Consider the following 12,862-nt stretch of genomic DNA (forward strand, 5'->3'; position numbering starts at 1 on the left):
TTCTTATTTGATGCAGCACACAAAGCAAATGGCAAGTAAAATTTTCAGTACTTGTTCGGATAGTTCTTTTTTCCTTTTCTGTCTTCTTTGATACGATAGTCTTGTTGCATAACCTAAGATTAAGGTGGGCTTCTAATAAATATAGACATAGACGCACAATATCCGATGCCTCTTGGAAATTAGATATCATGGCTTGAATATTTGGACAAACGTGTTATGAATTAAGCAAATGCTCATGTATCGTATGTCATACCTTTCAACCCTTCGAGAGTTAGCGCTCGAGACATCTGAGCATGCGGACACATATTTGTAGTCTCCAAGCATAATTTCATAAAAAATTCTCATGTTTTAAACTCACAAAATTGTTTCTGCATACTATGGATTGAACGGAAACAATATTGTGGCTGTCAAAACTCCCAAGGATAAAAAAAATATATTGATTTCCATTGAGTGAGCATAAACAAGGAGGGTGAATTCTTAGACTATTTGGAGCATAGAGTTTTATGTCTCATATTACATTTATATGAATTTGAATAAAACTTTGAACATTTTTTTAATTTTCTTTTATCAAATTAAATTCAGAGTTCAAATTCTAAACTTCTAAACATAAGATTAATATTCAAAAAATGACACCCACTTGGCGCCTCTCTTTACATCTAAATATAACAACACTTATAACCCCATGCATTAATTGATTATCAAATATAAATATACACATAATTGATGCATTTTTCCTCGCAAATCACATCTAAACGCTAAAAGGGAGACTTGCATTTTTGCTTGGAGGCAACTTTGCATTGGTCAGCATTAACCTTCTTGATGAAACTCATCAAAGAGCGGCTCGTAGTTTTTTGTTCCCCACAATAATATATCATACTATTGTGGAAATTCACAATGTATGGGTTACAAATATTTTTTTATCTTATTTTTCAAAGATAATGAGAAATTTATATCTTTTTAACAAATTTCAATCGATTACTTTGAAATGATATTACTTATATATGATATTAATTGAAGGGAAAGAAAATGATGGGTTCCCAGATTTGACGTTGAATCACAATCATAATCTTCCTTTAATTGCCACCCAACATATATGAACCAAAATTAGTAGAGAAAAACATCATCTACATGGTGTTGGTTTCATTCAACTTGATTTTACAGTTTTAACAAAAAGTAACTCCAAATTTTCCCATTCTCTGTTGGCATAAATCATATAATGGTATGTCAAAGCTTCAGCAAGACAACAAAGGGGCAGGATGGAAAAAGAATCAGAGCAATGATCAGATTGGCAAGAAGAATATCCTACAAAATCACGATGTAAGATCATTAGAGTGGGAACACAGTTGGCATGCACACTGCTTCGCACCCACAAAAAGGAGAAGTTACACGAGCACAATATGGGAAACCAACAAAGGATGTAGCAGACAGAGACTATACACTGGCATGAATTACAGAAGCATACAAAGACATCCTAGCGCCATGGATAATTGAAATGAAAAGTGCAAAAAGATGGGCTCAAAACATGAAAGCAGGAAATCAGGTGGGAACAGAAATCTTTACAAGAGTATTATTGTGGTACAAGCACTTGTACAGAAAGCATTTTAAACATGGACTGCCTTCAAGAAAGCTAGCAGTAATTCTATTATGTCTTAAGAAGAAATTCAAAGCAATAAAAGCAGAATAATTTTCCTCGTGCAATTTGGCTGTTACACAGCCATTGCCTCTGGAGGATCTGCAGCCAGTAAGATAGTGTTCGTTGCTGATAGGAATTGAAACCCTGATCCCATCCCCAGCCCACACCATATCTGCAATCATGTTAAGAGTGGGATGGTCCCTTCCCAGCTCTCTCTGAGACATAGTTATCCCCGGCGAATGCATCTACACTTGAGTTTTAGAACATTTACATATAACATGACATTCATGAATTATTAAATTAACAGTTGGCAGTGAGGTTCAACTTTTGTATGACACAGCATCCAGATATTTTAGAATTTTGGGTCGAGAGAGAGCAGTTTCTCTTTGCCCCCAGTTCTCTAATTTTCCGGTCGCTAAGATTCACTAAAAAAATAAACATGCAATTCTGCATGAAATTTGACGTAAAACTTATGGACCGTAGCACTTTCCAGAGTGCAATTATATAATAGCAACACCTATATAGGACAAACAGATTCAACCCCAAAATTATCGATGTTTAAGGCTTAAGGGACTAGGTGACTCTAGGTTGGATCTAACTGCTAGATGGCATTTGATCATCATAGGAAGCAATGACAAAAAGGAAGTGGCAATTGGGAGCATATAAAGCGTCAAATGGAGATTTGAAACCTAGGGAATCCCAGGCCATCCCTCATCACCGGGCTGAAGATCTATTTATCTGCATTACTTTCTCAAGTACAGCTGACATGCATACATCTTCACAAATCTTACATTCAATGAGTATAAACAAAATAGCGGTTCACCTACACAGTTGTGTTAGACAAGAACTACTTTCAAAACCCTCCAAAATCTGGGAAAAAAAAATCAGTATAATTTCAGGAAATGAAACCTTTATCATCATCAAATCGTCTTGCAAGAATACCAGTAACAATGGAAACAAGTCTCACGAATCTTCGAATACATTCAATAACTGGCTCACAGGACAGATGCAGGGGCTTCTATATATTTAACCCCACAGCAGCCACTGATTTTGGCCATCCCCACTTAGATGAGGATAAATTACATTTAACTCAATTGCCCAAAATGCTGAATTAATGCTTATTTTAATCCACTGTTTCCAGCTATCACAATAATCAAACTAAAAACAGCCCCTTTATTGCCAGCTAAGCTTCTCCCTTCAATCAAGTGGTCCTTCAAGGTTATCCAGCTTTACAAAAAGCTTTATGCATGCCAAGCAGCACACAGTTCTACCACAAAAACTCTGATATCAAGCTGAGGTTACAAGGACAAAAAGCGGTGTGTTTCCCAAGCGGTCTCGGCCCTAAAATAAGCCAAATTGTGCATCAGCAGTGAATTAATAGTAAGCACAGAATGAAGTGCATTTATAACCAGTTGAGCTTAAGATATAGATAGCAAATTGCAACGGGAGTGAACGAGTCCATGGAAATTGGTAGCTCAAAATGAAAGGGCGAGTGGCTTCTGAATTAGAGAAAACCAAATAAATGTTAAAAGATGGGTTTTTATTTTTTATTTTTTTTCCCGCAGGGTTTAATGTAAGATGGAAAATTTAGACACTGTAAACAGTGGTGTTTGCTATCACAGGTTCAGATTCTTATGCTGAAACATTTAACTAATATGTGCAAGTATATATGCAACTCCACATCCTTTTTCCAGGAATCAAAAAACTGAAATACATAGAACAGATGTCTGTAACCTTTTTGCATTAAAAAAATTAACATTTTGTCTGGAACATTTTTTCCGAAAAAAAATTTACAAAATAACAATAATGAAAGAACAATGACGCCCAACCTTGAAATTTGATGAATCCAGTGACACATCTGTGCTTTAGAAACACAATATCACCATCAAAGACTACCACAACAAGTAAGACACGTTTAAAGAACTCATATTTAAATATCATAGTAACGTTCAGTTTCAAAATGCTATCCTAGGTTACTAACAGTGTTCATCAATAATGATTAGTCTACATGAAAGTGATTAACAGAATAGATCTTCAGACTCAATCAATTTTAAGCTGCAAAACTTTTGATTCAGTATTAAATCATATTGGACAGCCTATTGTTATTTAATATTAGGATTTAGGGGCATACCTTTAGCTCTGGCAATTCAATGACACAGGCACATTCAACCACATGCACCCCTACACGCTCTGCAAAGAAAAACTAGTAAGATATTGAAACTTCTCTAACAAATTGCTTCAAGTGCATGATTTCAAAACAGAAAATAATGAAATTTTTTGTTGAATTAAAGCAAAAATTCTGGTTGTTAGTGTATTGAAACAATCAAAAGTTGATTGGTGACAAAAGGTAAAACATAGAAGCAGCAAGGGATAGGCCAACAGTTTTTTCAACTACAAAAAAATTCAACATCATCTATAAATTAGAGAACATCAGGAGTCCGAACACCACCTAATAGCCTTACTGCCGCACATAAGGTCCCACCAGTTGCAATGAGATCGTCTATTACTAGAGCACGTTCTCCGCCTTGCACAGCCCCTACATGCATCTCCATTATGTCTTTACCGTACTCCAAGGTGTACTCTTCCGAAATAACCTCCCCTAATTACGCAGTCAAATCATTAAGAAGATCAAACAATTTAAATGGCACCCAAAAAAATCTTGCTGAAGAATATTAGGTAAATAAATTTAAAAAAAAAAAAACTGAAATAATACTGCAAATAGAATTTGCTACAAGTATAATCTATAAACTTTCCAAAAAAACAACATTATATTGGTGTTAGTATATATTATTTTGTGTCCCACCTACAAAGACCAAAAGTGTACTTTGCAAATGACAAAAAAAAAAAAACACAACCAGTGCATAATGCTCTCACACCGTATTTGGAGATGCTTTGTTTTGTTTTTGTTTTTGGTTTTACTTGAACATATGACCTTCATGTTTGAGCGTAGGACTCTTTTCATTCGATCAAGGCTCGTTCTTGAAGTTCAAAAACAAATACATAAAAACTAAAGGAAAAATAAAGGCACAAAACTTATAAAATCAATTTTTCACTATGCCCATCCAAAAACAAAGTACAAAACATTATTTATAAATATTAATGAGGATGAAATAGAGGAAAGCCTATGTATCACGACCCCACATTCTTGCAATCAAAACACATGACAAATGGCTTGTTGTCCTTTATATGTTAGACTCGGGTAGTGCATAGTATCACTTCCCGTAGCTTTAGCTAGTGGTTGATGAATGGCAGGTGCTTTTACACAAGTATTGTGTTGTGGGAGTGATAGTTACCCTCAATGCTAGAGCAATGTGGGTTTAACACCCTTATTGTTTGAATCCCAGTAATTTAGTGACAAACTCAGTGGAGGCAAGGGCTGTTGTGTTGTAAGACATGACGACTAAATTAGACATTGGAGTGTTTTCATGGATGAGTACAAGTATGACTAGATAGGACTTTGTCTAGTCTTGTCACCGTACAGGCATGACTCTATCACATTTTAAGCAGATTAAGGCAAAGGTGATTCCGTGTGACCTTGGGAAACTACCACCCATGACAAATGGTATTAGAGCAAGTTTCTTCACTGTGAACTAAAATGCAATTGATACTACAGGCATCAACTCTATTGTGGGAATTCAATATGCGACCTTGAATAGAAGAAGGATCAATTTACCTTTTAAGTGAGTTATTGACTCTCTTTCCTCTTGTCATTTCACTCGTCCGTTAATGAGGTGAAAGTTGGTCTTTGGTAGACTATCATGTGCCAATTAGGATGCTTGATTGTACCCTATACCTTAGATGAGGGGGATGAGGGGTCAACTTGTGGGAATTGAGACAATGATATCTTGTGGTATCAAGGTGGGTATTGAGTCCACATTATGGAATTTCTCCCATTTTGTGTAGCACTTGAGCTAGAATTTCAATCCATTGAGACTTTGTGATGTCCTCACTTGATATACAGATGTGATACTCTTGGATTTGAGGGAAGGGGACAAATGTAGGAGTTTGCCAAGGGTGTCTTTGCTGAATTATGGTTCCAAACCCCATAGAAAGAGGTGATATTCTTGGATCATAAGAATAAAGAGTTACAAAAGCCCTGAACAGATAATCGTTGAGCTAGATAAGTGTATTTATGTTGGTCACATTGATGACAAAAACCTTGCAAGATATAGACTTGAAGGGAATCGCGAATGTTGCTTAGAGGACTTCGTTGGAACCCTAAGAAGTTCTTATGATTTAAGTTCCAGTGAATACTTGGGTTGAACATTGCCTTGCGAAATTGATGGTTGGGCACTTTTGCGTCAATGGCCTTTAGGCCTTATCTTTACCCCTGCCAAAGGACATTGGAATGTGGTTTGCCAAAGGGCATTTGAGCCAAACTGCTAGACAACACATGAGCTCTCGTGATCAGAGGACTTTTTGTGTTTTTTGTTGTTGTGCAGGTTATTTACTGTGCAACTTGGCCAAAAGGCAATTCATTTAGATGAAAACATAAGTTTGAGCATGGAAAAAGCCAGAGGGCAATTGTATCAGAAAGTTAGCCACAATGGACAATGATTAAGTTTGGTTTGTTAGAGGACAATAGAAATTTGAATCTTCCACATCTTCTTGGGTTGAGGCTTGGACGCCAAAGGACATAGAATATCTAGAACAATAATAAGGATTGGCACTTGAGGTGTGTGCTGAACTCATGAGACTTGAGGACTCGAGTGGATATTTGTGGTTGGATATAGATCAATATATCAACTTTGGAATCTTGTGATTTGTGAGGATATTGTGTACCCTTTGAGCATTTAAGGGATATGGACCCTAGAAGTTATAAGATTGGTCTTTGAGAGACTCCAGGGGGGGAACTCATCCTTGGAATAAAATGATTTGACACTCAGGGGGTGGACTCATCTTTGGAGTGGAATGTTGGAGATGGGCTTTAATGTTGTACTTGGTATGGTAGTCCCAGATTGTTGAGATTGTTAAATCGGCAAAGTCTTCGAGACGTGGAGTTGCCTTTGAGGTATAATGTAAGGAATGATTCGAATGATCCTTGAAGGTGTATTTGGGGTGGATCCGCATCAAGGATTAGTAAGGTGGAGTTCCAAGTGGATTGTTTCGTAAATTTGGAATTTGTGGTAACAAGGATGACTAAAGGCTAATGAGTTTGCACAATGTTCTTGGACATGGCAAATTTCATTGAGAAACATAGATCAAAGTGTGGTTCTCAAAGGAAGTCAAACTTCGATTTGGAGTTGGCAAAAGGATTGTGGATTCAGGAATGGATGTCACAAGGTCTTTGGATAAAGATGGGTTCAGGTCTACTACTGGAATAGGGATGAATCTAGGTTTCAAAAAGAGATAGACCGTTGGAGCTTAATTGTTTCAAACTTCTTACACAGAGTTCTAGGAGTTTTGGTAGAAGACATATGTGCATATTAGATCAATGAGGACATTGATAAGATGAAGTGGGGGAAAACGTCACAGTCGCATATTACAAATGGCTTGTCAAACAATTTAATGTCAAATGGGCTATCGAAAGAACTCCGATTAATATGGATTCAATTATGGAGATGTCATAGGACGTATTTATGAAAGTCAATGTGATGTTGTGGACGAATTAGATAGTTGCCATGATGGCCGTTCTCAAGTTAAGATGTATAACCATTAGATCGACAGTTGATTACTTGTACGTGAACAAGAATGTTTCAAAGAGATTAGTTTTGGTAGAACACTAAATTAGCAATCTACCACCCTAGGTATCCTCTTGGGTACCAAGTGAACATCTTGAGGAGAGATCAAAGGCAGGCTTTTGACATCCTCGAGGGGTGTCTTGGGCTTCTATTTGGGATTAATAGTCCCATGAATATCGAGGATGTTGATTATTCACACGTCGAACTTAAGTAGTGTCTGGTGTCACTTCCCGTAGCACCAGCTAGTGGGTGATAGGTGGCAAGTGCTCTTACACGAGGATTGTACCGTGGGGTGTCATTGTCTCACAATTGAACCAATCTTGATGATAAGCAAGCAAGACCTTCAAGTTGGTATTGTTCACCCAAGAAATTTTGCATGGATTCGGGTGAGGTTCAACTTCCAAATTTAACTTCTTCACAAATTATATTTGCACAACTACCAAGAACAACGAGATGCTAGTTCATGTCGGATCTTCTTTTTCTTCAACCTTGTGGGAAGAGAGCATAGGCCAGAATACTAAATAGACTTTCATATTGCCATCATCATCTAAGTAGTTGGGATTTTTGTTCAACTTGAGCTACTTGAGTGTCATCGTCATCATCATCATCATCGTCTTCTTCTTTATCTGCAGTAGTTATGACTTGATTAGGACATTGTGCAACTTGATGCCTAAAACCTCGAGCACTTGATTGAAGGTTGGACTTTAGAAGTTGTTCCAAAATTCTTAAAGAGTCTCTAGCGGTATTAGTCTGAACTCCTTTACCCAATTGCTACTTCTCTCATACAACTCCATAAATAATATAAACAAACCCCCAAAACATATAATCTTACTAAAAAGAAAAGCAAACTAAACACTCACCCAATAATCCATTGCCCCTATTCTTTGAAATTGGCCTCCAAATTAGGTCAAAATGATCCATCCAAATACCCACTTCCCATCATTCTACATCAGATGGTCTCCTAGGTAATCATGATTTGAAAAAAAAAAAAAACGCAAAAAAACAAAAGAAATAGTAATAAAAGGTGATCTATGAATAGGAACTCATGATGACTTAAGTATGAAATTTAAACGTGAGATATAATTCTGAATTTTGAAGAAAACATATATCAAAGGAATTTTTAGGAAGAAAACGTAAAACAATAATACCTAAAAAAGATGAAATTTCCTTAGACCAAATCTATGTAGCACTGAAACTTCCATTAGAGTGTCGAGCACTCTTCTCACACTCCTCAGAAACACATATCAGACTTTTGGATAATTTTACTGTATTTTACTTCTTCGACTTTTTGGACACTGCCAACCAACCAAAACATTATTAACATGTTTTAGACATATGATGATAATATAACTGTATTTTGCTTATGAATAAAAAATTATTAGTGAGCTGTCACATACTTATACTCCACAATGAATTATGAATATTGCAATACCAGCAAAAGGTAAGTGGCATAAAAACAGCAAATATATGAAACATTTACCAATGCATGTGGATATATTTGCTCAGTCATTGAAGTACTGATGCTGCTAAAAACTATTTTGATCAATGATTTAAGAGACAAAACTCTAAAATTGCCTTGAGTTTGAGACTGATACAGGTGACAACACACAACATGAACAACCATGAAATTAGCCATAGCAGTGCTTCCAAAATAACTTTAGGTGAGCCAAGAACTGAATATAGACAAATAAATAAATAAATAATCAAGGACTCAAAACACAAAAAGTCTGATCATAATCTAATGTGAAAATAAAAAAGTAAGAGATTGTTGTCAAATTTGTTGAACCACCCCAAAGGTTCACCTGATGATAATATATTTGAGCTAGCTGTATTAAGATTTAATACAGAAACTTAATCATCATAATTACATTTAACCATCTGCTCATCAAGGATTCTCTGTCATCCACAAGCTTCTTAAAAAAGCAAAAGAACAGTGCAGAGAGAGAGATACCGGGCAACTTATTGGGTTTTCTCATAGGGACAAATTTTGCTCCAATGGCCAATGCAATAGGAGGGCCAAATATAAAACCCCTTGCTTCAATGCCTGCAGTATGTCATACTTATCAAATAACATAATAAAGTCGAGCAAATTTTTATAGAAAATAAGTGAAAATATAGCAACTAATACAATAAGAAAATTATGATTACATACAGATGTCATGCCCAAATGATGATGTCCCCATTTCTAAAGATAACATAACTTGTTGTCTTTAATCAAGCATGAAACATAATCAGGAAGATAGATTACTGACTTGCAAAAGATGTGGAAGAAATGTCCAAAAAACTTTTTTAAAAATATTACAAGTTTGGCATTACAGAGCTTCCACCATTACTGAGTTATGGTATTCCATCTTATGTTGCTGAAGCAGACAACTGTAGTTTAGTGATTTTGTCTCCCAAAATAAGTCAAAGAAAAATGAAATATACGTCCACTCCATTTTTTATTTTCAGGTGATGATAATTTTCAAGCTCAAGGGACGAATTAAACCAAGTCATGAACTGCAATCTCCAGTGAACTTTAACATCCCAACTAGCAGGAAATTTTGCATAGATATGATTTCCTATGTAATCTTCTCATAAATGTCATTTATACTCATCAAAATCAGCAGATAAGGAATTTGAACCAAACTTTAAAAAAGCATGTGGCCAAGGTCAAAGGATCGTAGACAAAGTACTCTGCAGGAAGTTATACAGAAGCTGAAAATTCATGGATATGGGAAATTTGGGAGCACAAGAGGCATGGGCTCTTGGAACTTGTAAGCTTTAGCCACAACCTTGAGAGAAGGTTGCAGTATCACTCTGTTGTTTTAAGAGGCTCATATTAGCTTGGATGAGCAAATTTGTGCCACAATGAATTGAGTAAGAGAAATAACTCTTGTCTAGGTAATTTCCAAAATGCTTTGGACAAAAATGCAATAGCCTCAGACTATCTATCAGTTTCAATATTTTGAAATAGCAAGGTCAGCTGTTTTCAAATAAACGCATGCAAAATAGGAAAATTAAACCTCCATAAGACCTCCACGCAATGTTTTATGCGTAAGATTTTGTTGGTTGTTGGGAAAGGCAAATAATTCAAAAACCAGCAGAGCGGGGCTGACTGCACATGGCGATATACAGGTGGCTTTGAACTCCATGCTATCTCATTCGTGACTTGTGACCAAAGCATTTAGGAATTTAAATTTGCAACTTTGTGAACAGCATAACGGGTTGCAAAGAAAAGAAGGGAATTCAGCCAAGCCTGCAAGCCTAGATTTGGGTAAAATCCCAGAGACATAGTGCAGGTTTTTAAGGTTGCATAATCATGGACTTCTAAGAGTATATCTACAATTTTAAAGGCTTAATATTTCCATAATACAATCCTTTCTCATCAGCAAGATATAAAACTTATGCAGGAATAATCTTGCATTTATTGGCCCCATTTTCGAAATGTTATTTTTTCTAGTTTTTAGATTTTAATGAAAAAAGGAACAAAACTAGGAAACGTACGAGGTATAATAAACTGGGGATTCTGTCAATCTGGTATGCCTTAAATGATTTTTTCTTTTCATCTTTTCAATCAGAAATTAGGTTGCATTATTCTTCCCAGTCTAGTTGATTTGGACAATCAGACACTTTTCTAAAATCGGAACTTACAATACAACTAAAGCTCCAGACAGAATCCTGACAATCACTTATAATCTCCACATATTTCCAACTAGTTCATGGCAAGTTCCATGAACTCCCAGTCAATTACAAAACAACTTGCTGACACATAATACGAATGTCTTTCAGAAACATTTCTCATACTACAGAATTAAAGACCAAACTGCCTAAATAAAAAATTACAAGTTATGTCATTTAAGCAAATAAGAGACATGCCAAAATCTGCAAGATTACCGGCAACAACAGAGATATCTTTCCCCTTATATCTCTCAACAAACAAATCGATGGTGTCCTTGAAAGCCTTTGGATCTAGAAGCAGAGTCGTAATATCCTGAAACATAATCCCTGCCAAACGCGAAATCAACGCCCTCAAAATCGCTTCTAATAAATACCCAGACGAGGAATCAAGGCACCCAGACGAAAAAATACAAATCTATTTCATCCCGAAAACAATGATCTTCTATATGTATGTAAATAATATGATATTAAAATTTCGATTCAAATGGAAAGAATCGATGAAAAGAGAAGAATACCAGGTTTAGGGAAGTCGGAGATGACTCGAATTGCCGATGAGATTCTTGCAATCCGCAGGTCTTGACTATCTTCGGAAGCCATTTGGAATCTTTCGCTCTCGATCGATCTCTCACTTAGTCACTCCCCGGAGCCGGAAAGCAGAGCAGAGCGCTGGGGTTTGGAGAATGAATCGAATCACGTTGACTAGTAGTCGGCCGGGAGTAGCCAATCGCTTGGAGTATTTTATGACCATGTTGGCCTTGCACTGTGTTTAAATTTTTCTTCTACCCGAGAAGATGGAACAAGACATTGCGGGGTAGGTAGGAGGGCAAATGAGTAATTTCATGTTTTGAGAAATTCCTTAGGGCAAACTATGGACGGCAGTGGGATTTTATTGTCGGGCCGCCTTGGAATTAATTCCGGCGGCATATCATGTCAGCCCTAATAAATAAACAAATATACATAAAATATTATTTATTTATTTATTTTTTAAAAAAAAAACATGGGAATGTCCCAAGAGCCGTAGAGACATTGGATTGAGAACCCAATAAATAAATAAATAAAGTAAAAAAAAAACAACCTAAATCATGTTGCGATGCTTCATGATTTTAAATTCAATCAATTTAACTTTATTTTCAAAAATAATTTAGTGTTTTAAGTAAAATGCTTTTATTGAAAAAAATTTTGACTTTTTAAAAATTTTAAGAGTATGGTTGTTTGATAATGATAGTCATTTAATTAGGATAATGGTGGAAGGTGTTCATATAAAAATTAATCCAAGTTGAATTTTAATCTTTTTTTTTTTTTTTGAATTACATAGGAACTACAGCCATCAACAAGCCCTTCGGACCTCTTGGTGCGGCACCAAATCTACGGATTAGCGTCCTCTCCCTAAGTTTCGTTGATCAGGTTAAGTCCGGAATGCGGACACGGCTTCCGTGCATTAGTTGGACATTCGGCCATGTGATGACCCAAAAATATATATATGATTAAAGCACAATAATAATAAAATAATAAAAATGGTCATTGATTTAAAATCAATACAGAAATGTTTTTCTGTAAGATCCTTGATTCCATGTTTGATGCCTAAGAAAGACCTTATCTAAACGAGTGCTTAGAGACCATTGCTGCTCAGTCGCTCTCTGGAGGTCGGCCTAGTCAAAATGGAATTTCATAAGATAAACAAGATAGACACTGTTTGTACACGTAAATAAGTATATATACATAAAATAGTGTTTTGACAGACATAATTTATAAAAATACATAATAAGATGATAATAATATAGGTATCACATGTGGGGCCCACAAGACTATGTGGGATCCACATGAGTCCCGGAGCCACAAGACACTGTCTATATACGTAAATAAGTACATAAAATAATGTTTTGACTGA

The 12,862-nt window shown here is 36.0% G+C and overlaps 1 protein-coding gene across 1 annotated transcript; it reads right to left on the bottom strand.

Moving 5' to 3' along the window:
• Positions 1–2,526: 2,526 nt before the first annotated feature.
• Positions 2,527–11,898, bottom strand: LOC131163072 (adenine phosphoribosyltransferase 1, chloroplastic). The gene is made up of 6 exons (XM_058119776.1): positions 11,490–11,898; positions 11,191–11,301; positions 9,266–9,358; positions 4,083–4,232; positions 3,765–3,823; positions 2,527–2,974 (listed from the first exon to the last, which is right to left on the bottom strand). The coding sequence occupies exons 1-6, from the start codon at positions 11,569–11,571 to the stop codon at positions 2,921–2,923; spliced, it is 549 nt and encodes a 182-aa protein (XP_057975759.1). The 5' UTR covers positions 11,572–11,898; the 3' UTR covers positions 2,527–2,920.
• Positions 11,899–12,862: the final 964 nt, after the last annotated feature.

Source organism: Malania oleifera, chromosome 8 (assembly GCF_029873635.1).
Source record: "Malania oleifera isolate guangnan ecotype guangnan chromosome 8, ASM2987363v1, whole genome shotgun sequence".
NCBI lineage: Eukaryota > Viridiplantae > Streptophyta > Magnoliopsida > Santalales > Ximeniaceae > Malania > Malania oleifera.

Coding starts and splice junctions, on each gene's coding strand:
- LOC131163072 (XM_058119776.1), bottom strand. CDS start 11,571: ATGGCTTCCGAAGATAGTCAAGACCTGCGGATTGCAAGAATCTCATCG. Junction 4,233..9,265: donor AAAACCCAATAAGTTGCCCG/GTATCTCTCTCT, acceptor CTGCGTAATTAG/GGGAGGTTATTTCGGAAGAG. Junction 2,975..3,764: donor TTGAATTGCCAGAGCTAAAG/GTATGCCCCTAA, acceptor GGCTTATTTTAG/GGCCGAGACCGCTTGGGAAA.